This window comes from Hirundo rustica, chromosome 6 (genome assembly GCF_015227805.2).
Source record: "Hirundo rustica isolate bHirRus1 chromosome 6, bHirRus1.pri.v3, whole genome shotgun sequence".
NCBI lineage: Eukaryota > Metazoa > Chordata > Aves > Passeriformes > Hirundinidae > Hirundo > Hirundo rustica.
In genome coordinates, this window is record NC_053455.1 from 47,604,994 (window position 1) to 47,630,084 (window position 25,091).

Sequence of the window (25,091 nt, forward strand, 5' to 3'; positions counted from 1 at the left end):
GGAAAATACTCTTGTTTTTTCCTCCCAAAACTACTCCCATGAGGAGGTAGCATGAAGAACAACTATCTGAATGCATGGCAGATTGGCGTTTTGTTTTAGCAGGTGGCAATCTTAGTCCTTCATCAAACATTCATGCACTTCTTTTATCTCCTGAAATATCAGTGTTTCATGGAGGCAAGCCAGATTTAGCCAGATTTTTTGCCTCTTGGCCAACGCGATGGCTGGGAAAACTGAGGCACAGGAGACTTGGTGACTCGGGCAGGTGAGGGGCAATGCTTGAGTCCAGAAGAAGCAGGGTGTAGGCTGCCTGCCTGCCTGAGGCTGCAGCTGTGCGGCTTCCCCCCGAAGTCCAGATGCTATCTCCATCCCAGGAGAACGTTTTTCTCTGTTGTGGCATTTCCCAGCACAAAGCCCCTTTGGTATTAATCTGACTCTTGGCTCACCTTGGCATGTGTGGGGACTGTTTGGAGGTGAGACCTTCATGCAAGGCTTCTGCTGTGAATGGAGCGGGAGTGATTTACAGCCCGCAGAGTGCAAGTTGCCAACCTGTATTTCTGCTCCCTAGTTGCTTTGTGTAATCAGAAAAACAGTGGTAAAGGTGGGACAAAACAGAAGGGGGGAAAAAAAAAAAAAAAAAGGGCGGGGGGCTGGAGGCGGGAGAGGAGGGGGCTGGAGAAGATGAAGGAGGGAGAGAAGAGTTAAAGCCAAGAAAGAATCCCCCTGGCAGGGGAGTGGGGAGCGCCGGGCTTTGTGCTGCGGGGCCCGGCGGCGGCTGCGCCCCCAGAGATTCTCCCGTGACACTTCCACGAGGCAGAGCGGGAGGAGGAGGAGGAGGTAGAGGTGGAGGAGACAAGCCGGGGGTGTGGAGCAGGGGGGGCTAGCAGAAACAAAAGGAAACCAGCTGCAGAACTTCCTGAAGGCGGAGAGGGGGCCGCGGGAGCGCGCAGTGCCGGGCGGCTGCCTGCGGCGCTGGGGAGGGGGCGGCAGCGGGACCCTGCCCGCCGCGCCTTGGCCACCATGACCAGCGCGATCCTGAGGAGGAACTCCAGCAAGCAGGGCCTGCAGAACCTCATCAGGTGAGCGCCCACCTGCCCGCCGGGATCCGCTCCCGGCTCCGGCGGGATGTGCCCGCGCCGAGGGGCGCGGTGGGGGACGCCGCGGGGGAAAGGGAGCGTGTTGCAGACCGACCGTCTTCGTGTCCCCTTTAAATCGGCCGAATTTCGTCCTCACCCTGCTCTTCCAGCAGACCCGATGCATTGGAAGGAGGGATAATAGATAACCCTCCCTCTCCTCTTCTAAAGCGGTATGAGAAAAGCAGATTTGAACTTACTGATGGCTTTTCCAGGAGCTCCCAACTGAAATAACTGAGCACAACTGTACTGTGACACTCACCTGAGCCGCTGGTTTCCCCTCTGCCTGCAAGGGATGTCTCAGTACGTGGCTTTTTGTGTCTCCTGAGTGGTGAACGCTTCTGCCTGGAAAAAGGGTTTTTCTTTTTTTCCCCGCAGGAACTGTACGTTGTGCACGCTGTGATGCGCGTTTTTAATTCAGAGATCAGTAAAGGGCCGGATCCTCCCAGGGCTGCAAGCTGACACTGCTCTTTTTTCGATTTAATTGATCACAATAGTGCTTTGAACCTTTTCTCTCAGAGTATAATTGCCAGGGCAGGGAGGTGGATGGCTCAGTTGGGCTTATTCCCGTTTGTCAGCCGGCGCTGAGCCGGGGAGGACGGCTACATTGTCTGCTGGCTTTGGGATTCCCTGCCATGCGGTCACTGTGCTCTTCCCTGGGGGCTGGAATTGCTGCTTCCCTCCATGGGTCTCTGGGATCCATCTCTGGATGACGGTGGTGTGCCAAGCTGATGGCCCTGGCTGGGCTGAAGAGAGGCACCTCTCCCCCCTTCATATTTAACTGAGCAGCTGGGTGGGTGAGAGGTGGAATTAGGGGGTGCCGGACTCACACTGTGCATCTTGGGTGCCTCCTGGCTCCCTTGTGCTCAGCGTCACTGCTGGTCTCCAGCTGAGGGGTGGAGGATGTCACCGTGGGGTTTATTTCACCGGGCATTTTCCAGTCAATTTGGGATTTCCTTGACTGGTAATGCAGCCTCTAAACCTCATCTCTCAAATAAGTTCCTTGCCTTGGAAGGTAAATGCGTGCCTACAGCCCACCCAGTCCTTGCTGCTTTCTGCCCTTCTGGGCCCAGGGAAGTTGGCAGAAAAGCTCCCACTGGTTGCACAGGCCCCTGGGGTGGAAAGTGGGCAGGGGAAGCTGACTGCTCTGGGTTCATCTTTTGTTTGGCCTATTGGACCCGTTCCCTGGTCTCAGGCCAGGGGGACTGGGATCTGAGTTACACGTCCCTGTTTCAGAACAGGGCTTTGTCAGGGGCTCGTGCGGGGTAGGGAAACCCCTGTGGGTGTGCAGAAGGCAGGGACAAGCTCGGATTTGGGGCCAGCCGGTACCGAGGAGGGCCGGGCAGATGAACTGGGGTGGGAATCACCTGCTTACAGCTGGGTAGCAATTTATTTTGCAGGGTGACAGATAAAGGGGAGCAAGGGGAACCACATGTGCTTCATGCAGAGAAAAGGGGTGTACAAGGAACTGTTCTCAGCACAGCCTAAACCAGGGATATTTTCTTATCCTGAGTGACATCTCCACGTTCCTCCTGCTGTGGATAAGGGACTTCTGGTGTCCCAGAGACTCTCAGGGACTTTTTTACAAGGTGACATGTTTTCTGAGTGGGGTTGTTACACTTAACCTGATTGAGGTTTAGGTTTGTGGCTGTGTTTTCCAGTCCTGTTGATGAGGAGTGGAGTGGGATGTGAGGGATTTCCACGGTTTACACACAAAAAAGCCTCACTTATGCTCACAGAATTCAACAGCAGAACAGTCAGGGTCTGCTCCATATACACCACAGCCTATTCTGCAGTTGTATTTTTCTCCTGGAACACTTTCTCCTGGAGTTGCTGAGATTGGCTGTGGGGCTGGCTCTGCAAGCCCTGCCACCTTGGCTGCAGGAAGGAGCTTCTTTAATGAATGGCTTGGGGCTCTTGGCTTGAAGATATCTTGCTGTCAAGGTTGCTGTGCTCTGTTTTTTCCTGTCCCGAGGTGACTGCCACAGAGTGGTTACACTGTGTAGGACCTGGGCTCTTCTGGGGTGTCCAAGTGCTTTGGAGACCTGGAGCACACAAGTGTAAACAGCTCCTCAGAGCCATATTCACGAGCGCTGAGGATATCAGTGTGGTGTCAGGATTTACCTGGTTGTTCCTGCTGCAGGGCAACAGTGGGATAACCCGGGAATTACCTTCTCTGAGCATTGCTCAGCCACAGGAGCTGCTTGCCAGCTGCCCAACAGCTGGGTTAAGGGTTCCTGAGCTGAAACCAGTGTTAAGTCTCGTGGATTTTGGGTTGAAGAGCTGAGTCCCTACACTTTAAGCATCCTGCCTTGTGCTTGATACAAAACATTTCAGCATTTCAGACAAAGGGTGAAGCATCACCCAGACATAAGCCCCAGGAGTCAGATTTGCATGAAATGGCTTTTCCACTGACTTCTGACAGGCTTAGTACATGGAGTGCTCCAGAGTGGTTTGATGTGCTTGGAGATCACTAGGACACTGTGGAGACACGTGGAGGCTGAAGCACTGAGCCAGTACTCTAGGAAACCTCTTTTACCTCTGCCCAGCCAGGAGATGGACTAGAAAAATAAGCCCTCCTTCTCCCTTCCTGGCTTTGCAGAAGGTGTGCAGGCAGGGACATTCCATTGACTTCTGAAAAGCTGGAGGCCGAAAAGAGCCCGGGGTTCGGCCTTGCAACTGCAGAGCACGAGTGGCTGAGTAATTACCTGGGAAAGGTATGAGAAGAATGGGCAATTGCAGGGCTATCTACCTTCCCTGCTTTGGCCTGTGTGCCCAGGCACTCCCCTTGTCCAGCATAGTTTCTCTATCAGGATATCACTGGGGAAATACTTCTCCCTTTGTAGCACGCTTACAGCGATGATCCCTCACACACCTACAAGGCTTTGTATTTTTTTTAAAGTCCTCTCCAAACATGAGCTGCTTTATCTTGTCATCACTATCTCTTTTTCCTTATCCTTCTAATGAATTCCTATAAATAAGATAGGGATCCAGCACCTGTCATGTCGATTCATTCAGTTCATTATCTGCTCCTGCTGGAATTTTACTCTCCTTCTATTTATCGAGCCTGAAGTGTTTCACAAAAGAATATGGCTGTTTAATTAACGTACAAATCAGCCTCTCCTTAAAGCAGCTGTGCTGCTTCTTGGAAGTGGATTATTGGGCCTCGTGGTTGATGCTGCTCTGTCCCACTGGGTGCTGTGGTGGCTTGCTGCAGTTGTGTCCCCATCGCTGTGCTGCGGGTGCCTAGCTGGGACCTGCGGCCCTGGGGTGAAGTGTGGGCACATGGATGTGGGTTGGAAGCGCTGCTGCCCTGGTCTCTTTTGTCCAGCATGTGGGTGAATCTGGGGTGCTATTAGGAAGTGAGCTGTGGTTTGTTCTTGGGGAAGAAGGACAATGTTCTTACACGCCACAACACCCCTTTGCTTCCCAGCACAACGGGGACATGGTCCAGAGCAGGGGCTCCAGAGCATGGCTGCTGCATGAGCAACAAACAAACCAGTGTCTCTAATTGTATGTCTTTGCAATGCCACAGAGTCTGAAGTACAGACAGAGTCTGTGGGAAAAGAGGGCTGAATCTTGAGGATGAAAAAACTTGGGAAGAAAGCAAGTCAGAAAACTTGATCACAGGACAGAACTAATTATTTACTCTGTAGGATGGGATTTTTTGCTTTGTTATCTTCTGTGGATTCACTAACATGGGAAGCCAGAATGTGAGATCTGAAATGAATCTTGCAGGACTCTGTGGTTTAGCCTGCTGTACGTGATGTGATGCTTGCCACCTCCACCACACATGTCCTGGCACCCATGAGGCAGCTGCAGGGCCCCTTCTTTGTCGCCACAACACGTTACTGCATTTTCAACCAATGCTCTTGGTGATGCTTGGAGTTCCTCAGCACTAGGGCTAGCTTTAAAATTCTCTGAACTCCTTGAGTTTTATTGTGTGTTCTGAGTGCAGTATTCAGTTTGATCAGGATATGGGGCTCTGCCCAGCTCTGTGGGATGCTTTCCTTTCTGCCTGCATTCGATGTTTCCCGAAGCTTGCCAGGATGTATCTCAGCAGGGAACATGCTACTCCAGTATTTTTGTCTTGACCTCCTGAGTACTGAGCTGGGAATGAGGAGCCTGAATCACTTGGGAGGGCTGGATGATACTTTGAAGGGGAAGAAAATTTTTTGTGGGGTGGGGGAGTGTGTGGTTGATGCCAGGACATGGTCTGGGCACAGTTTGTTGCCTGGGAGATAGCTACTGCCTCCAGGGGCTATTGCAGCACCACTTTGCTTCAACTCCCAGGCTCTTAGATAGGTGCAGGGAGCGAGGAATCCTTGCTGTGAAGAAGTGGGGCAGCTCTTTAGGGGAAGATGGGGAAACTGAAACGTGGAGGAACGAGCCAGTAGCAGAGCTGTTGTGTGGGAAGAGGAGGGAGATGGGGACAGCAGGGGACACTGGGCCTTCATCAGTGTGATTCATGCTTTGCAATGCTGCCTGCATGTGTCTTGAGGAGCCTAAGGTGCTCCTCCTTCTTGAATCTTCCCTGTTTTTATGTTTTTGTTAGTGGCCTTTTTATTATTATTATTATTATTATTATTTTATTTTTTATTTTATTTTATTTTTATTTTTATTTTTATTTTTCATCCCTCAGTGCCCCATTGCCATGGCCAGGGCAGAACAGATGGGCACCTTTGTGGAACCCACAAATGGAGGGAGGATGGAAAGCGAGACATGAGCAGAGGCTGCTGGCAGGGAGGAGTGTCCAGGGAGGAGAGTCCTTTGTGCCAGACTGATAGCATGCCTGGGGGATTCCAACATGGCTTCTATGGTGCCAGCTGCTTGTAGAGTGATGCCACCATATTTTGCAAGCCAGGAGGAGCCTGGGGATTTGCAGCCCAGCTGAGCTGTGGGGCAGGGTGAGGGTAAGGGCTAAGCCAGTGCGTAGTGGGTAAGTCCCTCCCTGGGTGCCTTGTGGGGTGCCTACCCTCAGCTTCCACCCCAAGGATAACAGCTCATCCTTTCTCTCCAGTTGAAGCAGCTTATCTGTCCCCTCGGAGTACTCTGTGGATCCATTCCCAGATTTTTTCCAGCCCTGGGGTTTGTTTTGTCAGAACTCCACCTACCACTGACCTTTCCCAGAAACCAGCGCGTGGGTTTTGTTAGCCTTTAGCCTGGCTTGACTCAGATTTTTACGTGCTCTCAAGCAATTGGATGTTCAGGGCCTGGACTTTGAACCCATGGAAATTTTGGGAAGCTGTAGTGAGCCTTTGAGCCCATCAGGGTTGCACAGGTTATTGGCATCCTCTGATGGTTTTGGTTTCTCCTTCTCCCTCCATGTCTGACTCTTTTGATGGAGCATCAAATAGCATCAGCACCATCCCTCAGCTCTGTGGCGGGCACATGGCAGCTGGGGCTGCCTCTATCCTGCAGCAAGAAGCTGGGGTGCCATGCCCTCAAACAACATGATTTGGGGTCAGTGTTCTGGGGCTAGGACTCTTTCTCCTCATGGAGAGGCTCTGCCCTAGCGCAGCAGGGACTGAGGGCTTGCTGCTGACTCTGGTTCCTGCTGAGCACAGCTCGTCAGCGATGCTGTAAACGGAGAGAGCCTCAGCTCTCCCAGGGAGTGGAGCAGTGCGTTCTCACGGCCTCCCGGTGCCTCCTGCCAGTGCTCAGGCAGCAAACTCCCTCCAGCTGCTGGGGGGACCGCCTCGCCCCCCGGGCTGCAAAGCGAGGGCCAAGCCAGCTGTGCTGTAAAAACCACCGCACTGATACAAATCTTGCTCTTAATCCCGGCTTGAAGCAGGGATAAGGCAATTGCTCACCTTTCTAGGCTCAGACTTGTTTTCCGGCAGAAGTGCATCGAGAACGATGCTGGCTGACTGTAGCCAAGGCAGGGAGGCTGTGGAGTCTTGCTTCTCTATTAAGGAGGAGGAAAATAAAATACAAAAGCTGGGTAAGCCAGTCTGCATCTCTTTGACAAGTCTATTTTCTCCTCTGACATGCTTCTCCCCTGCAAAAATAGAGCCCAGACTTCCTGCCCTGTGGAAAAAAACCCTCCAATTCCTTGAACCTTAGGGCTGAGATGGAGAGACCGTGAGAAAGAGCCATGGTTCGAGGTCCTACACAGCGCTGATTTCTCACACCTACTGAATGCAGTGCAGTGCTGGGAGGGCTCAGGCTCCAGCCCATTCCTCCCCCCTGCCAAATTCCTGACCGGTGATGTTAATATGTTATTGCACCAGCCTATCTGTGTGCTAAGGACCCACGGTCCTGAGGGTGCAATTCATCATGTTGGAAGCGATTCGTTTGGATTCTGTCTGCCATGATTAAAATCAATAATAATGAAAAGAAACAGTTGTTCCCACTGGTTGCCTTGTGCCTCTGTGAGTGGTTGTGCATCACCTATCGTGTCTGGAAGCATGGAGCATTCCATGTACCTTACTGGAGCCACAGTCCTGTGACTGGCAGGAGGGGACAGATGAAGTTCATGATGAAGGACCAGCCCTGCTTTCATCCCTCCTCCAGAGTCTACTTCTGCCATTTGCTACCAGCTTTCTCAAGTGTGTCTTGCTTTGCTTGTGGAAGCACTAAATTACCATCTTGGGGGCTTTCCCTGCCTGTCATGCCACAGTGACAGGTCAATCTTTGCAGGGGATTTAATGAAGGCTAAACTAGGCAGAGTTTTACATGTGGCGCGTGTGATGCGTGGCTGCACATCTGCACACCCTTCTCAGGGCAGAAACGGGATGTGCTTGTGCGGAGGAAATCCGAGATCTGTTTAAAAAAAGAAGAGTTGCTTTTATTTTTAAAAGAGAGATAAGTCTCTGCAATGCTGAATGTGGTTTTCCTTCTATTTCTGCTTGATGAAAGTTTGGGAGGTATCATATACTGTTTAGATGCCTTGGTGTGTCCTTATCACCCTGTACGTGCTGCCTTTCCACACCCCCAGTTCTAGAAGGAGGTGGAGGTGGGCTCTGTGGCCACTCCTGGGTGTGAAGCAGCTCTATCCTGCTGTTCACATCCTGAAGGTGACCCGTGATTTATAGGAGACGTGGCTGAGACTGCACAGTTACGTGTGGGGTGGGGAGGTTTGGTATGAGAAAAAGGCTGAGGGTGAAGCACATAGATGCATTTTTTTCCTCTCCCCCTGCCCCCCTCCTTGTTCAAACTCTGTAGCCTGGACTCTGAACGGAGCAATGCAGCTGAGGAATTACATGAATGTATGGGAGGGAGAGGCTTGTGGAGTATCTCTGGCTGCCTTTGACTGACACACTGCTGTTTCAGAGCTAGACTAACTCTCCCGAGGCGAGGCTGAAATAAACTTCAGGCTGTGACATAATAATTCTTGATTTTATTTCTTTTCTCTGTCTCCCTGTATTGTACCGCTATCCACACTCCCTTCCTTCTTCGGCGGGATGATGACCCAGCTGTAATCTTTGCTATCCGGCCACGTTGCTCCTAAGGCAAGGAGCCCCATGACTTCTGTGGTGGCCAGACACCAGTGGTCCTGAATGACATGAGTGGAGGCATTAAGCTGCGTATTTCATCACCCTTGACTCAGTCACACAGAGCCATTATATGCCACTAATAAGTGATTTATTTGTTGGCAGAAGATCAAGTGGGTGAGGGAGCTGTAGCCTTCAGAGGGTGTCCTCTTCCCTTTCGTGTGACAGGGTGAGCTGCACGTCTCCTGCCAGCAGTCAGGGCTCTTTATAAATGTGTGATAAATGCAATATGGAATAAAGCCTGGCAGCTCTGCTCAGCAGCAGATGAACTCCTTGATGGTCCTAGGCCATATTCTGCACTGGTGTTGTATCTGGCACTGTGACAGGGCAGTGCAGGCTGCAGTGGATTGCATGGAAGGAGAAGGTCTCTTGCAATGGTTTCTGGCATCCCCCTTTCCTCAAACCTCAATAGAGCAGAGATGGGGTGGCTGCTGGGGGAGGCAGGGCTGCCCTTCCCAGTTCTTCTCTAATTCATGCAGCCCCATGGCCTCCAGGGGATGTTTCCAGCTGTGGTGCACGCTGGGTTTTTCACAGGTGATGGGACAGTGTATCTTCCGAGGTTGCACGTGGCTCCTCCTAAATCCTATTCCCAAAACCTCTTCCCTCTTGTACCCTGGCTTTGTGGGGGCAACCTACCCAGCAGAGGTGGCAACCAAAGCCAACACACTCCTGGCCTAATACCCTGGTGAGCTCAGGAGACAGGAATGCCCAGTGTGCTGGTAGAGGGTTCCTGGGTTTTTCTGGCACAGATGTGCAAAGCCCAAAGCCTCTGGGAGACATTTGATTTTCCTTTCTGGAATTAGCTTTAGTGCTGAAGGTTGGGTTTGGGCCAGCAAAGCTTCCTTTGAGCCATGAACCATGCAAAAGACTCCTCGAGTCTGCAGAGTTTCCCTTAAACACAGCTCATCTGGTGCCAGAAATTTCCCTGGCCTGAATATTAAAATCTCCTCAAGTGCCGGTGAGGAATTGCCCAAAGGAAACGTGACCTTCCCAGCCATGCTGACTTGTCTGGAGTGGGCATTTGTGGCCACGTGGAGCAGGGCAGCCTGAGTGTGGATGCCTGTATTGCTGTGCTGCAGGAAGAGATGTTTTGTAGCTCAAACAGAAATAAAGCCCCACCCTTGGCTGGGGGTCCAGAGGGAGGTGAGGTCAAGAGCTGGATCTGAAACAGGCAGCTGGCCCTGGTCAGAGCAGAAATCTAAGCATCCCAAGTGCTTGGCAGGCAGCGTCTCTGTGGGCACAGCTGAACCAAGGTGCTCTCAGCTCATCCTTATACCTGCAGGATGTCCTCAGGAAGAGAGAATCCCATTCCACAAAGCGTGTTTGGCTCAACCAAGACCTCCAAAAGCTGTTGGCAGAGATGTAAGGGACCGTGTAAGAGAAATGACCCAGCCCTGTGATGAGTTCTTGCTGGAGCAAGTCTTGCTACAGCTCTGGGCTGCTGGGGCCACTGAGGTCTCTCTACCTTTTTTCCTCCCTTCTCTAGTCACACTAGAGTTTGTTCAAGGGTGTGAATTTCCTTTCTCATTGCATGAAAATCCTTCTGCAGAGGGGTTTTATAAAGGCAGGTGGCTGGATGCAGGAGTGTAGCATACTGTAGCTCATCTTGCAACTCCTCAAGCTTCAAGTCTTGTTTTCCATTTCCCCATCATGTGGTGGGTGAAATGAAGTTGAGAACTCTTGGTCCCACTGGCAGCTATGAGTTTGCTCCTTCCCCAAACCTCCCCAGCCTGGGACCAACCTGGGAACAGTGCTGGCTGGGGGTGAAGATACATGGGATCAGCCTGATCCTGAAGCACTGGGTAATTATTTGTAGAATTGGGAAAGACGGTTGTGAAATACCTCTGTGGGCTGAGCATGTTGAGTTACTGAATGCGGTTGTGAACAATTAGAGAAACGGGAGACCATGGCCCCGTTTTAGTAAATGGAACCATTTGGAAATTAAATCTTTCCACCTTTTTGCTTCGAAAGGCAATTTAACAGCTGACCCCCTGCTCACACTTGCGCTTGTCCAAATTGAAATGGCACATTTTGTCTGGGGTCCAACAAACCCCCGCAGCCGACCCAAACACAAGGACTTTGGCAAGGCTTCGTTTCTCATTTGCTTGTGTTTTGTGCTTCATTTTGTTTTGTTTGTTTTTTACTAAAGACAAATATTTGTGCTGCTAGGTCAGTCCAAAAGTAATCGTCCTCCTTCCTCTGCTTGTCAGTGTGATTACTGAACCCCAACGCGTCACTTATTAAACCTCACTCCCCTACCAGCCTATTTGAGCATGACAGAGCTCAGAATCTGAAAATAACCTTGGTTTAGGTGTTTGCTGGCGGGTGCTGGTATTTTTGAATCTGTGGGGGCTTTATCTGCAGCCCCTACTGCTGAGCAGAGGCATACTGTTCCCAGCATTGCAGCCCCGCCCAAGATGCTCAGAGCATCTGGGACACATCCCAGCACATCAGCGGGCAACCTGGAAGCTGTAGTTGCTCTGTGACAAACCTGTGTTGCTCTGTGGCAAAGGGAGCTGGGAAAGTTATTTCTCTGCTTTTGCAGAAAAATCCTTCTCCCCAGAACAGTCGCCCCTGGCTCTGTCCTCAGCCTGTTCGAAGGATGCAGGGACAGAATAGCGAGCCGGTGAGGTCATGGGGAGAGAGTTAGTCACATCCAACTGGGAAGGGAGAGGGCTGCCAACCAATGTTGCTCTCACAGTGTGGAAAGCTCATGTGGTTCAGAAGGGACCCCCCTCCCCCCACCCCGACCCCGGCTCCCTAGAGCACCCTGGCCAAGCTGGGGGTGTTGGTGGAGCACCGCCTCTGCAGCAGCTTCCCAAGGAACTGGAGGAGGGAGCGAAAGATTTTAATCGAAGTATAACTTGTTCTGGCATAAACATGGACTTTGCTTCTCATAACTGGGGCAATACGGGTGAGAGGGGGTTAAGAGCCTTTCCGAATTGGAGACTCTCTGGAGCTGTTGCACAAGGGAGGGAGATCATGGCAGAGTTTAATGAATGACTTCATTTATATATTAAAAAAAAAAAAAAAAAAACAAAAAACAACAACAGCAGAAAAACCCAACATGGTGGCTTCCTGCCAGGTCCACAGACAAGGGTTTCTATGGGAACCTGAGGAAAAATAATAAATAGGAGTGTGGGATGAGTTGAGAAGGGAGGAGGGGAGCCCAGGCTCTGGTCTTGGTCTGCTTTGTTCCTCATGGAGACCAAGGTGGCAAGGGGTGATGAGGGGGTAAAAAGGGAAAGAGCTGAATTTAGTGCTTGCAGAAAGACCCCACCCAAAAGAAGACAGGCAGTAACGACACAGCAATGGAGCATTCTCTTGGACTAGTCCTTGGGCTAGTCCTGCTTTGTTCCGTGCTCCTCCCAGGGCACACAGCAGGATGGACAACCCTTCTTCATTGGGCTCACAACCTGGCTTTGCTGCCTCGGGGCAGGTGGGAGTTTGGGAGGGCAGTGATTTGGAGTCATCCCCAGCTTCCTGACAGGGCAGTGGTGGGACCACTGTGCAAAGGGATGCTGCTGGGGCTAAGCTCAACAGTCCTGCTTGCACTGCAGAGTAAAATAGGCTCTGAGTGAGTCTTCCCTGGAAAGGCTACCAAGGTTCACAGTGTAATTAGAAAGGCTACATTTTTCACCAGTTAATCCCCATGGGCTTTTTTTTTCCCCCCCATTGCTGGGATATGGACATATCTGTCCTGAACTTCAAAATAAAATAGCTTTTTGGTGAGACTCATGGTGAACTGAGTCTCTCACATGCTTCATAGCCCAGACTGAGGGCAAAGCCAGGCAGGCTGGCAGAGTGGCACTCCTGCGGCCAGCTGAAACTGCCCCTCATTAACTCAAACTGGGCTGAAACAAGTCCCAACTAAGGCAATTCTGTTTGAGCTTTTCCCCGTTTTCCTTTCCACAACTCTTTGTTCCAAACTGAATAATGTTGCACTGTATCTCCCATTGAGCAGGTTCATCCTAAGAGGACTGCGGTCCTCAGGGTGTGCCTGAGCTGGGGAAGTGCAGGTTGGGCTGGGTCCTGCTGCTGATGGGAGATTGACTTCCCAGCCCCCGTGTGTGTGTCTTGTGTGTGTTTCTGTAAACAGGCTTAAAAATGCCAGGGGAAACAGCCTTTGTGTCTGCTTTGGACCTGGCTGAGCCAGGGGTGAGTGGGGTGAGGATGCATCAGCCCCAGCATGAGCCCTGCGTACCCCAAATCAGACCTGCCCAGCTCCAGCTGCCATCACAACCCTTTTGGTGGGTGGTGGCCACCCCTTGGCATGTCCCTTTCTGCCTGAATCTCAGCCGGTGCTGCCAGAGGAGCAGGCGCCAATCCTACATGGGGAGCGACTGGATTGGCATTATCACCAGAGAAGGAATGTGGCATCCACCTTATCACTTCCTTGGGGATGCAAGAGACTGTTCTGCTGACAGAGGCATTATTATCAGCAGTTGAGATGTATGGGAGAAGCCAGAGCAGGTTTTTCTTCTCTGCAGGGGTGGCAAGAAGCCAGGCAGGGCAGAGCAGGACATAGGTGCTGCCTTCCACCGCTGTTTCCTTGGCTCCTAATCAGGCAAGAGCAGCTCAACTCCTGAGGAAGCTCATCTCTAGGGTACAGATCTTGCCTTCCGTGGGCCAAAGCTTGAGATGGAGGTGTTGGACATCTTACAGCACTGCAAGACCCTTTACAAGCCCTTCAGACATCTTGCAGCCTTGCAGGACCATTTATAAGCCCTTCTGGGGGTGCAAAGCTGTTTTTGCAGGGAATGGTGCTTTCCAGTGGGCTTCAGCCCACAGGCAGGTGGCTGGTCTGGTAGGAAGAGACTATGTACCACATCTTCCTTCTAGAGACTTGCAGGGTGTCCTGCACCTCTCCCCCAGTCCCTGTGTCCCACCTTACCCTTGCCCATCAGTCAGTCCCACTGCGGAGCTGTGCTGATGGAGGTGAGGATGCCACTTTGACGATCACCGCTTGTGGTGGGTGCGGTACTCCTCTGCAGAAGGCTCCTGCTTGCTGGGGGGAGCCCAGACACCTCAGAGGATTGTCACCAGGTTTCACAGAACTGCCTGATGGCGTTAAAGATGGGTTTTCCCTCTGGCTTGGCAGGCTGACAGCACAGTGGAGCGTGGAAGATGAGGAGGAGGCGGCGAGAGAGCGGCGGCGGCGTGAGCGGGAGAAGCAGCTGCGGTCCCAGGCAGAAGAGGGCTTGAATGGCACCGTCTCCTGCTCGGAGAGCGCGGCTCTGGCACAGGAAAACCAGTAAGAAATAGCCGTGGATCAATCCTTCAGCAACACACTTTTTCCTTGCAGCAAACCCCTCCTGCAGCCACTGAGTGTGTGTCCCTGTTGTTCGGGGTGGTTTGGGGAAGATGGGGAAATTCTCTAATAGGTGTGGACTGGGGGATTTGGTGCACACTAGCAAATAGTGCGTGCTCTTCTTTGGGCAGAAAACCCCAGAAGTCCTGTTTGGATCGTTTTGGCTGGAGGCTGGGGGTTTTACTGCCCTGAGAGTTTACACTGGGACAGCTTGGGGCAGGCTGGGCTCTGGCAGGGAGTCCCCACTGCAAGTGATTTCAGTGCTTGGTTGTCATCCTACACCGAAAGTAATGAAGTTTCCTGATATGTGCAAAGACAGACGTGACTGAGGATGTGATGCACAACCCCAGGAAGATGACAGTGCAAGCAATCACCTCTCCTGGCTGGGCTTCCCATTCCTCCCTTGGAGGATGCTGCTGTGGCACTGGGAAGCATAAGCAGCACCTGAGCTGGTGCAGTTCACAGCTCAGAGGGTTAAAATTAACTTTGTGCTTTAATGTGGCAAGTCCTAAATGGAAATAGCACAGGAGGCATTAATGGAGATGCTGAGCTATCTGCTGTCCAAGAGGAAACACCTGCAGAGGGGATAGGGTGACATCCCCAGCATCCCACACCACATCCTACTGCAGCCTCCCCACATCCATGGTTCAGCAGCCCAGATGCACAAAAACTAGTCTGCACTCTGAATTGCTAAATTCTCGTCTCAAAGTCTTCAGTCTTACCACTATTTATGTGTTCAACTTATTTCTAAATCTATTGAACACAATGGAAAAGTGGTGGCAGGTTTTGGAGTTATAGTCACAGAGAAGCAACGTCTTAATTTTACTGGAAAAGTAGGAAAAGTTTACGAGAACCTATTATTTTTCCATTCTTTTTCCAAGATACTTCAAAAATTACTCAGGATTTTTTTTTTTTATTTTTCATATATAAAAGCATTTCAAAACACCTTCACAATCTTTTGTGGAAATACACACGGTGATATTCTGCAGACAAAACCGCTGCTGTCTGCTCTAAAAGCAAACGGAAGGTCTGGAAAGTAATAATAGCGATTAGCTTTTCCAAAACTCCCTTCACATGAGGGCTAGGAAATAATTTGAAAAGGTCTTTAAAACAGCAGATGCGATCTCTGGTGTCTGCTTTGCTGGTTGGTGCTGTGAGCAGCCTCAGGCCCAGAGCAGTGTGCAGCAGCCCCAGTCACCCAGCCTGCAGGCTCCAGTCCTGCTGGTGTGGGCACAGCCGTGCTGCTGGCCCCACAGGACTGTTGGTATTGACCAAATTTAATTGAGTGCTTAAGAGGGCAATGACAAGAACAGCTCTTAAAATGAAGGGGTTTGGTCCCTGCTCCACAATGCCAAAGCTTGCTGGGCCAGGCTCAACCACAAGGAGGTTTCTTCTTCTCTGGCCATTCCCTGGTTTTGTTTACAGCTGCTGACAGCCACCTGGGCTTGCTCATGCGGCCAGGGTCAGCCCTGGCTATTAATCCTCTGAAAAGCTTCGTTCTCTCTTGTGTAAATGCTTCCCCCTCCTTCCTGTGCCTCTTCCCACACTGGGGCTTATCCTATCCATGTCACTCCCCTTAGTTTAAACCCACCCCTGCATATCCTTGCTCCAAAGGGACAGAGTGAACCTCCTGTTCTCCCTTACCCTCGCTGAAGAAAACCAGAAATAGGAGAAGAGAGGGTTTGCAGGAAGGACAGGAGTGTCCTTGGAAGCCAGAGGGATGGGCATCAGCTGAAGCGGTGATAATGGCTTTGTGCTTCTGGAGTTGTGTTTGCAGAGGGACACAGGGAAGGAGCCAGTTTTCTCACAGCATTCAGCCAGTCTCCCTTGCTCCCTGGGAGCTTTTCTGTTAGCCTGAGCACACGTTTGTGGTCAGGGCCACAAATACTGGAATGATTTTGCCGTGGCCGTCTTCAACAGTGCAGCTCACCTGAAGAAGAACAAATGGAATAACTGGAAGGAGAGAAGGACTGAATCAGGCTGTGGCTGTTTCAGGCCAGGTTTAGGCCTTTTTGTATGCCTCTCAATGCTGATTTCCTTCTTGCTGTGTTTCAGCTATGACTTCAAGCCATCTGGGACTTCGGAGCTGGAGGAAGATGAGGGGTTCGGTGACTGGTCCCAGAAGCTCGAGCAGCGCAAGCAGAGGTGGGTAGGACACCAAGGGGAGGAGTACCCGTGCCTCCAGCTAAAGGACTGTCCCTGAGGAGTGGTGACCAAACCCAGGTCAAGTCTAGCATGTGTAAGAATGAGGCCAGAGTCTGGAGCATCAGCAGGACAGAACAGGCCCCACACCACTGGGCCAGATGCTCTCTGCCTGCCGTTTGGGCCAGCAGGGAGGAATGGCCCAGGGACGGCCCCAGGCTTTGGGCATGTTTGGATTGAGCTTTGTGCTCCAAGCACTGGCAGCCTGCCAGGACGCCTGGGTTTGGAGAAGTGACAACAGCAGATTTAAGCCACCTGAGCTGCTGCAGGGGCTGAAACACTCTCTAACATAATCCAGGCCAGCCTAAAAAGCTGTTCTAAGTTATTGCTGCTTCCTGGCTCATGTCAGCATAGCGGGTGTTATGGCCCCAGCCCACCTTGTGCCTGACTTCTCTTCTAGCAGGAAAAACAGGCAGCAAAGAGCCCTGAGAGGTGTTTGTGTGCCAGCTGTTTAGTCCCCATCTCCCATCACTCCTCCCTTACAGAACTAAACCAAACTACTGCCTTAACCATTTCCCTTGGATACCGTCTACCTGCACATGAACTCTGTGACTCAGCTCTCTTGGCAGCTCGATTTTGTAGGCGATTTTTGGCATAGCCTCTTCTTTACCCCAAAGAATTCTTTGCACAGAGAGGTGGTGGATGCCCCTTCCTTGGAAACATTCGAGGTCAGGTTGGACAGGGCTGGATCAGAAACCTGATCTGATTTAAAAGGTGTCTGCTTATTTCAGAGGGATTGGACTGGATGACCTTTAAAGGTCCTTTCCAACCCAAACTATTCTGTGACTGCAAAAATGCTTAAGATTAATATTTACTGCTGAATAAATAGAAAGAGCTCAAAGTTTTTTCTCCAAATGTTGTGGCTAAACCATGCTGCAAGCTGTACCTTTGCAGCCCTGACCCCACAAGCACTTCTCAAGCACCTCCAAGGCCCAGCACAATGTGATTATAACATCTGTGGGAGCAATTAGAAATCATCTGCTTTTTGGTTTGCTGCCTTTTTTTCTAGCCCCCCCCTTTGCAAAGAGCTTTTCTGGAAAGAAAGGCTGCTGCTATTCCTTCCTCGGCTTTCAAAAGAGAATTATTTGGAATTAACATTATGCTCCCCAGGTAGTTCTTGTTGGCTTTTTATGTGGTGCTTGTGTTCATCCTGCAGCGGGAGGGGAGGGTGCTGAGCAGGGGAGGTGGTGATCATGGCAGGTGAAGCCCATCACTGAGCGGTGGTACTTTAAAAGCAGGAGTGTAGCTAAAGGCTGCTTGGCTGAGGGCTGGCTGGGAGAGGCAGCTCAGGGAGTTCAGACTCGGTGGGCTTGCTGGGAGCAGGCTTTCTGCAGAGGCTGGGCTTGATTCATAGCAGGGGCTGTGCCCTGTAAAGTCCTTTCAGCAGCTTTGTCCTTGAGGACCTGCTTCATCCCAAGGACAAGTTTGGAGTGTGGTGTGAGCACAGGTAGGTTGTGTGTCTGCCTGTGATGCCCTGTGCTGGGACAAGTGGTGCTGTTGTCAGGATTTCCCAACTTCCCTGCTCCTGTTTAACTGAAGATAAAGCTCCATGTAAAATCCTGGGGTTTAAGCTGTGGCTGTGAAAGAGTAGATGGAGACAGCTGCTCTCTGTTGGATGGAACTAAATCAGGTCCTGCATCCCCTGAGGGCCTTGGTGGTAAGGCACATTTTGTTTTTGGTCCTGGCTCTCCTCTTTGAGGTAGGAGGGCTGTGCTGTCAGCTATGTGTGAGGCGGTGAAGCTGTGCTAGCCCAGCTGCCTCCTGTACAACATTGCTGTGGTGTGAAAGGCATCCTATAGGCTGCACTGTGTTCGCTGGCCTTAATTTTTAATATGAGCTTGCACTTGAGCTGGAGATGTTGCTGGCATCCTGGTGGAGAGCTGATAGCTTCCTGATCCTTCAGAGCCTGTTTGCTCTTGGTGAGAGGATGATGAGAAACAAGTCAAGGTGGCCAGCATATCATCTTTTTCCCTGTGTAGTCAATGTGCAGGGCTGGAGGGTGGGTGACCTGTGAGCAGCAGAGCAGTGGGTGGAAAGATCTTGTTAGAACTTGTTTTTGTGTTTTGGTGCTGCCTGTTGAGGGAGGAGCAGTGAGTCAGCCTTGCCCTTTGGCAGCTCCTGCTAGCCAGCTCTCTAGCCCTGCTCTCTCAAGCCAGGCGATTTTCTAAGAACTGGGTGGGAGGAGAAAGCTCTTTTGGCTGAGGGGAAGTAAGATGGCAGTAACAGCTTGGTTGTGAGCCAGTGAGTGTTCCAGGGTTCTGTAGTCCCAGTGTCCCTGCTCCCAAAGGTATGGGCTGCTCTGCTTTTGCAAAGCTGATGGCATAAACAATACCCCTGGGTCTCCTCTTGCAGCCTTGGAAACCTGGGGCAATTCTCTTGTCCCAAACCCATTGTGATTTTTTTTTTTTTTTTAAATAACCCCTAAGCCAATGGGTGACCCCACCTGCTTTGGAATTACCTTTGTTTTGCTGGGATATGAAATGTGTGATGTGAATAGAGGTGTGATTTTTCCCAGTGGGCAAAACTGAGGCTTGGGAGCAGGTGTCGTTGCAGCATTGCTTGTGGAGCACTGTGCCTTGCCCATGAAATGATTCCAGTGGAGTGGCTCTGCAGCCTTGCCCTAGAGTTTAACTTCAGCTTGAGAAGCATGGTCATATGTTGGGTTGGTTGGGCTCTTCTTCAGCAAGAGACTCTGTTAATATGGAAGATGAGTTTAGGCAGAGAAGGGCTATGTTTGGTTCACTGCATTGAATTAATGGGGTCAGCATCAGATTTATGTTTGACTGCAGGATGTGCTGGTGCACCTGGGATTTTATCTGTAGCCAGGCAGGGAATTGAGCCACCACCACATCATGGTAGCAGGGCCCTCTGTGCCAGGGGTTTGAGCAGAGGGCTCTTCTCTGCTTTCCTATGGGTTTTGCCCATGATGGTGCTGGTAATGTGCAGGTACCTTCAGCTCTGCCACAGCTCTTAGCTGATCTGAGTTTTGGCCATTTGAAGTGGCTGAGTGAAACGTGACTGCTGTTTTATCTGGGTACCTGGACCTGGCTGTGAGCCCTGGTGTGGAATAGTCAGCAAGCTGTAGGCTTGGAGAAGTGATAAAATTGGATTTCTAGAGGTCTGAGGTAACTCATGGTGTCTGTGGGCTCATAACTTTGCTTTTCTTCTTCGATCTCTCCCCACCTCTAGGTCTCCAAGGCAGTCATATGAACAAGAGGAGAGTGGTGTGAGGGAAGCTCAAGTCAAACTGGAGCAGATCCAGCTGGATCAGGAAAGCCTGGAGGAGAATATGGTTGTCAGAGAGGAAGAGAGGCTGGGCCAGGAGGAAGAAGAGGCCCGGGAGCAAGAGGTGGGTTCAGGAGGAGCTGACCTTTCCAGAGTTCTGGTGGGAGAGCTGATGCTGGGGGTTGTTCATCTGTGTTTTGGCTCCCCATTGCTGCTGGAAGTTGAGCCCATGCAGACATTAGATGTGCTTTCATGGCACAACCTGGGGCTGGTGCCACTCTTGCCTGTGTGCTGTGCCTTCTTACTGTCACTGCAGGCAGCCTCTGCCCTTTTGTGTGGGTGGTGTGTTTGCTCCCAGAGTTTGTGGTGGCTTTGCCGTGTCCCTGTCATACTGAGGAGGAAAGTGTTAATTCTCCTGTGGCCTTGTGGGCAACGAGTAGTTTTACAGGAGAACTCAAATCTAAATTAGGCTGCTTGCTTTTCTCTCCCCAGCCTTTATCACACCTTTGAAGCATTTTGTCGTGATAGATCTCTTAGCCTTGTGTTGCTCCCGGCTGAGGGGGTTTTTCTGTTGTTGTTCTGATAATCCCTGGTTAAGGCGAGGCGGGGGGAGAGAGACAAAGCTGGAAATCAAGTGGTGTGCAAGTGAGAGGGCTGAGCTACAAATATAATTTGTAAATGGATTTTGACTGTCTGGGGCTAGTAAGATTTTTGCATTTGAACTGTGTATTACCTTTCCAACCCTTTATTCTAAAGGCAGCTTTTCTCCCTCCTTTTGGCCTCTAAATGAGAAATTAATGTTTTCCTATCTCAATTGTGGTAAGAGATCTTTATAACTGATGGCAGGACCCCTTTTCGTATCATTTGGGAACCTTGAACCTGCAAAGTTTCTGATTTCTCCCCTCCCTTCCAAATGACATATGAGCTTGTTCCTGAATGTTTCCAGATTAGATAACGTTGACTCAAAGTTTCTATGCTTTTCTGTTTATTTAGTGTAAAGCAGGAAGCCTGGGAGACAGAAAAATCACTGTTGTTGCATAATAAGCAGTTTGACCAACTCACTTCCTGGCTTGTTCTTTTTCTGCACTCAGGAAAAGAAGAGAAGGAGAAATGATGGAGAGAAGGAAGAAGAAACACCAGAGAAACGCCAGAAGGCCCCAAGCCTTGCCAGCCTGGAGGAGGAGGAGCTGTGCTCTGACCACACTGCAGTGTGCTCCACAAAGGTTTGTGTTCCTGGGCCCCTCTGGATGCATGACAACTGTCACAACAGAGGCCCCGACTAATGATGAGGAAAGATTATCCAGGGCTTACAGCAACGTGGGGTGTGAATCCCGTTATCCATCCTGCTACAAGCTGAGACGAACCACTTGAGCAATTTGCCTCATCTTTCATGGCTGTCAGCCTTCTCTCCTCCTACTTTGCCTGCTTGAGCTGTTGGAGGCTGTAGCAATCACTCTAAAAGTCTAAAGCTCATTAAGGGCTTCAGGGACTATTATCATACTGAGATACCTGTGCTTTCAACTTGTGTAGTCTTTAACAAAATTCACAAGAACTTAATCTTAATGAAATTTCCCTTCCAAAAGGGAAAACCCCAATAACTGAAACAGTGGCGTTTCTCTCTTACTTAGAACAAAATGCATTACTTAAGTTGTTTAAACAAATGGGGATTTCTGATCTCTGAAGCATTGTGTCCTTCCCAATCACATCTGTCTGCACTGATGCTCTTGTGAAACTTCCATTATTAACATCATCTGAATTGCACCTTATGATGTGTGTTGCATTTACTACAAATCCTCAGTTCTGTGCGTGTGCTTTTGGATACAATAGATACAGATAAGTGATTCTGTACTGAATGGGGGGTTTTTCTCTTTGTAAGCCCTAACATTTTTGATTGTAGCAGTGAGGGAGATGGTGAGGACTCTGTGTAGCCTGTTAATCTGCTATTAGAGCTATCTTTGCTTTTACTGAATTTAGTTTTGTGCTATTTGCAGCTTACTCAATATTTCCTGACTGGGGATGATTGTGTGAGTACTTCCCTTTGCATCAGTAAACAGATGGCAAGAGGAAGGTTTCATCATCTACAGCCATCAGCAGATTCTTGTTCTTAGTGGAGAATCCATCTTATAGTCAAAAGAGGGGAGACAGAGTGGGTGTGGATGCAGGCTGGGTGCTAATGCTGGGTTTGAAAAGTGTGATGAGGGTAACCAAAGCATGTTCCTGAAGTGAGACTGCTGGGAAAACGTGGAAAGCACTTTCAGCTACTTTTTTTGCGCTGAAACTTGTCTTTACAACCCCAAAACACACAAAATAGCTTCTTGACCTCAGCTTAACTGCTGCTGATAGGATTAGGCCAAAGAAAGGTTTAGAAATAGTTTTATGTGTTTTCTTTCTGTTTTATAATGGTGATGTCAGAGCTCACCTGCACATTAAGCTGGATATAACACCGTTCATGAAAAATCTTAGCTTGGAATTTTTCCAGAGGAAGGATGATCTTTACACTCCAGCTAGCAGGGCTCTGGGAACACTGAGAACTAAACATATTTAGTATTTAGGTCACCAAGAGGGTGTTGTGGCACAGGAAGCTCAGCAGAAGCCCTGCTTGTAGTGCAAAGGCAAAAGCATCTGCAGTCGGTGGTGTGTTCCCCTGCCAGATGTGGCAGGTGGAGGCTGGGTACACATTTGGGGCAGACTGAGGTTGGGTTACTGTAGGGTGGATGGGGTGTTTGGGGTTCAGAGGGCCAGTGTGGCCTGAAGGCTGAAATGGGGATGTATGGAGGCAAGGGGGAAGTCTTGTACCAGTCCTGTTTTGTCACAGGCTGCTTGTGAGCCCTGAGCTGTGAGACTGGCTGAACGAGCAGATGTGGTTTCTTCTGACCTTCAGAAAGCACTTGAGACCAGGGACATGCACAATTCTCACTGCAAGGAAATGCCAGGGGTGAGGGGAGGTGGTCTCCAAATAGCGCAGTGGAAGTTTGTTCCTACCTAGACTGCCATACTGAGACACATTGCCACTGATGGCTTTTTTTAGACCCCTCTGTGTTTAACCTGATGCTTGTTCATGACCTTTCAGAAGTGCCCGTGTGTGGTTTGCATCTGCACACCATCTCCCTAGCAGGGTTGGCAAGGCTTTTTCCTATCGACATGTACTTGTGTTTGGGAAGCTGAGACAAGGTGTAGCAGGTTTCCCTTTCAGATTGGTGCTGTGCCCTGTCAGGTACCAGCCTGCCCATCAATGAGCAAGGAGAAATCACGGCTCAGAGGGAAGCAGCAAGCAAAGGAGTGAGCTGACAGCAGGCAGACAGAGCTGGCTGATGGGCTTCTGAAGTGCTGCTTTGGGGGAATCCTGTGGAGTGATTCCTCAGGTCCTCTCTATTAGCCAGGGTTGCACTATTTGGTTGTTCTCTAATGGGCCTTGTGCTCCTGGGCACAGCTGGTAAATGTGTCCTCTATGTGACACCATCTTGTCCTCTGTTTAGCTAAAATTTAGCACTGGCATCCTGAAAGCGTCTTAAAGGGTCATTTAGTGCTGTTTTTTATCTGCTGACTTGGTAGGTGATGTTTCCTGTGGCACGGGCAGCAGTTTTATGGGGGAGAAGGCTCCTTTTTACTTGGTTGCTGCTCCTTGTCTCTGTGGGAGCTGGTGTTAAGAAAGCCCTCCCTTTGGCTTCAAGGTGATTTTTCTCTCTGTATGCTTGTTTTCTGGGGCTTGAAAGAGTCACAAGGTTTAGCAACATTTCAGCTTTCCTTTCCTGCAGTGGTTGTGTGAAGTGTTTGCTCGTCTTCCTGTCTTGGCCAAAGAGTTATTGCACAGGAGCTTCTGGTGCAAAACACTTTCCCTGATGGCTTGACATGAAGAGCTGCCTTGCAGGTGGTTCCTTGTGCTGGTTTGCCCTGTCTGTGTGCTTCTCTGGTGTGGATAAGTTGACCTATCTCATGTCTGTGCTGCTCCCATGCTTGACTTCTCTTCTGTAGACGTGGCCTCTAGTTTTCTCCCTCATCTTTCTGCACTTGCCATTTCCCTTTTTGTGTCTGGCTAGGAAACCAAAGGTTTGAGAGAAGCCTTCTCCTTCACCAGAAAATGGTCCTGGTGTTTCAGCTGTTAGTCAATTTATACATTGTTGGTTTGCCCCTGAAATTGGTTGGGATTCTCTTCCCCTGCTTGGAAAGCCGGAAGAAAGGGAAATGCTCACTGTCTCCCTGACAGAGAGTAGGGGAACATGAGGGCTGAGTGAGGCATTTCTAACCAAAATATGGGTGAGAGATCAGGGCCAAGAAGTGGTCAGCTAAGGTGACCTGCATCCATCTGAGGTCTATGGAAAAAAGTTATATCTTTGTGTTCTTTCTCCCCTTCAGATCACGGACAGAACTGAGTCGCTGAACCGCTCTATACAGAAAAGGTATTTCTGGGGTTGGCCTCAGGGTAAAGCAGGTTCCTTGCTGCAAATGGAGATTGTCAGCAGGCCCTACTGTGGGGAAGGGCAGGAGTGACAGGCTGCCTGTAGCCCTCAAAGTCCTCCCTTCTGCCTGAGACACTGGGGGAACACCTTAATCCCCCTCTCTGTTTTGCAGTAACAGCATAAAGAAGAGTCAGCCTCCTCTCCCTGTGTCAAAGATTGATGACAGGCTGGAGCAGTACACGCAGGCTATTGAGGTGGGTTGCTGTGTTGTGTCTGTCCCCACCTTCCCAGGAGCCCTCTTTGCTGGTGTTGCTCTCCCACCATGCCTTACCATCTGTGAGATGACAACTAAACTGTCTTCCCTTGGGTGGGAGCACTCCTTGCTCCTGTCTGTGTGTCCCTCCACAGCATGAAGTAGGTTTCTTTAGCAAGCTGTCCCATGCTTGTTTTTTCATGTTCTCTGCTTAAAGAGTGGGAGTATCTGACAGGAGCTAGTAGGACTCTACTGGTCTCCTTTTACACCCCCTTATCTCCAAAGACCTTCCAGGCTTAAAAATAATCAAGGGACACACTGTGGTGGCGAACTGTCTCCATTTATTTTCCAGACCTCCACAAAGGCTCCAAAACCTGTCCGGCAGCCCTCTCTTGATCTTCCCACCACGAGTATGATGGTAGCCAGCACAAAAAGCCTCTGGGAGACTGGGGAGGTCACAGCTCAATCTGCCGTGAAGCCCTCAGCCTGTAAGGTACAGCCCTTGGAGCACTTGACTTTCTTGTGCTGGAGGCAGGGACTGGTCCCTGGGCACAATGTGCATTGTCCTTTATCCTGTTGGTATGTCTTGTTTGTGGAGCCTACAAGTTGCAAAGGCATCAGTATTAGAGGTCTTCCATCACGTTGTAAGGCTTTGCACCTTGGAGGTTCAGTTTTTCTGACAAGGTCCCCAGTTGTTCCTTGTTGGTATACCCAGGAAAACCTCTGTGTTTCTGGTGGAGGCTCTGATTTGAAATGAGAATAAAATCAGCTGGTGGGGAGAATGCATGTGTCTCGTACAGGGGCTTGGGCTGAGCTCCAGTTGTCAAGCATGAAGCTGCATCTAGTACCAAGGTGATAAATCTTGTAAACTTAGAAAATGCAGAGAGTATTATGTATTGCTCTCAGTGATTTCACTTTCTGGTAGTTGTGGGTGAGGCTGGTTCTGTAACACATTGGTTGCAAATCTGTGTTTATGAGAGCAGAATTCCTTATGATAGAGGAGCCTTGATGTTTACATGTCCTAAATATTTTCTTAACGAACTTAAGAAAATAAACATCTTGAAGCTAATTCAGACT

At 50.2% G+C, this 25,091-nt stretch overlaps 1 protein-coding gene across 2 annotated transcripts in view; it reads left to right on the top strand.

Moving 5' to 3' along the window:
• Nucleotides 1-25,091, top strand: part of LSP1 (lymphocyte specific protein 1) — a 48,466-nt gene that overhangs the window by 10,953 nt on the left and 12,422 nt on the right. The window contains exons 1-8 of one of the 2 annotated variants that reach the window (XM_058421099.1): nt 955-1,076; nt 13,728-13,880; nt 15,993-16,082; nt 19,329-19,488; nt 20,456-20,587; nt 23,718-23,761; nt 23,934-24,015; nt 24,367-24,507. In XM_058421099.1, coding sequence (XP_058277082.1) covers nt 1,018-1,076; nt 13,728-13,880; nt 15,993-16,082; nt 19,329-19,488; nt 20,456-20,587; nt 23,718-23,761; nt 23,934-24,015; nt 24,367-24,507 — 861 coding nt within the window. In that variant the 5' untranslated portion in view covers nt 955-1,017. Of the gene's footprint in view, nt 1-954; nt 1,077-13,727; nt 13,881-15,992; nt 16,083-19,328; nt 19,489-20,455; nt 20,588-23,717; nt 23,762-23,933; nt 24,016-24,366; nt 24,508-25,091 lie in introns of those variants that run through there. The other variant, XM_040066188.2, reaches the window with a different exon arrangement.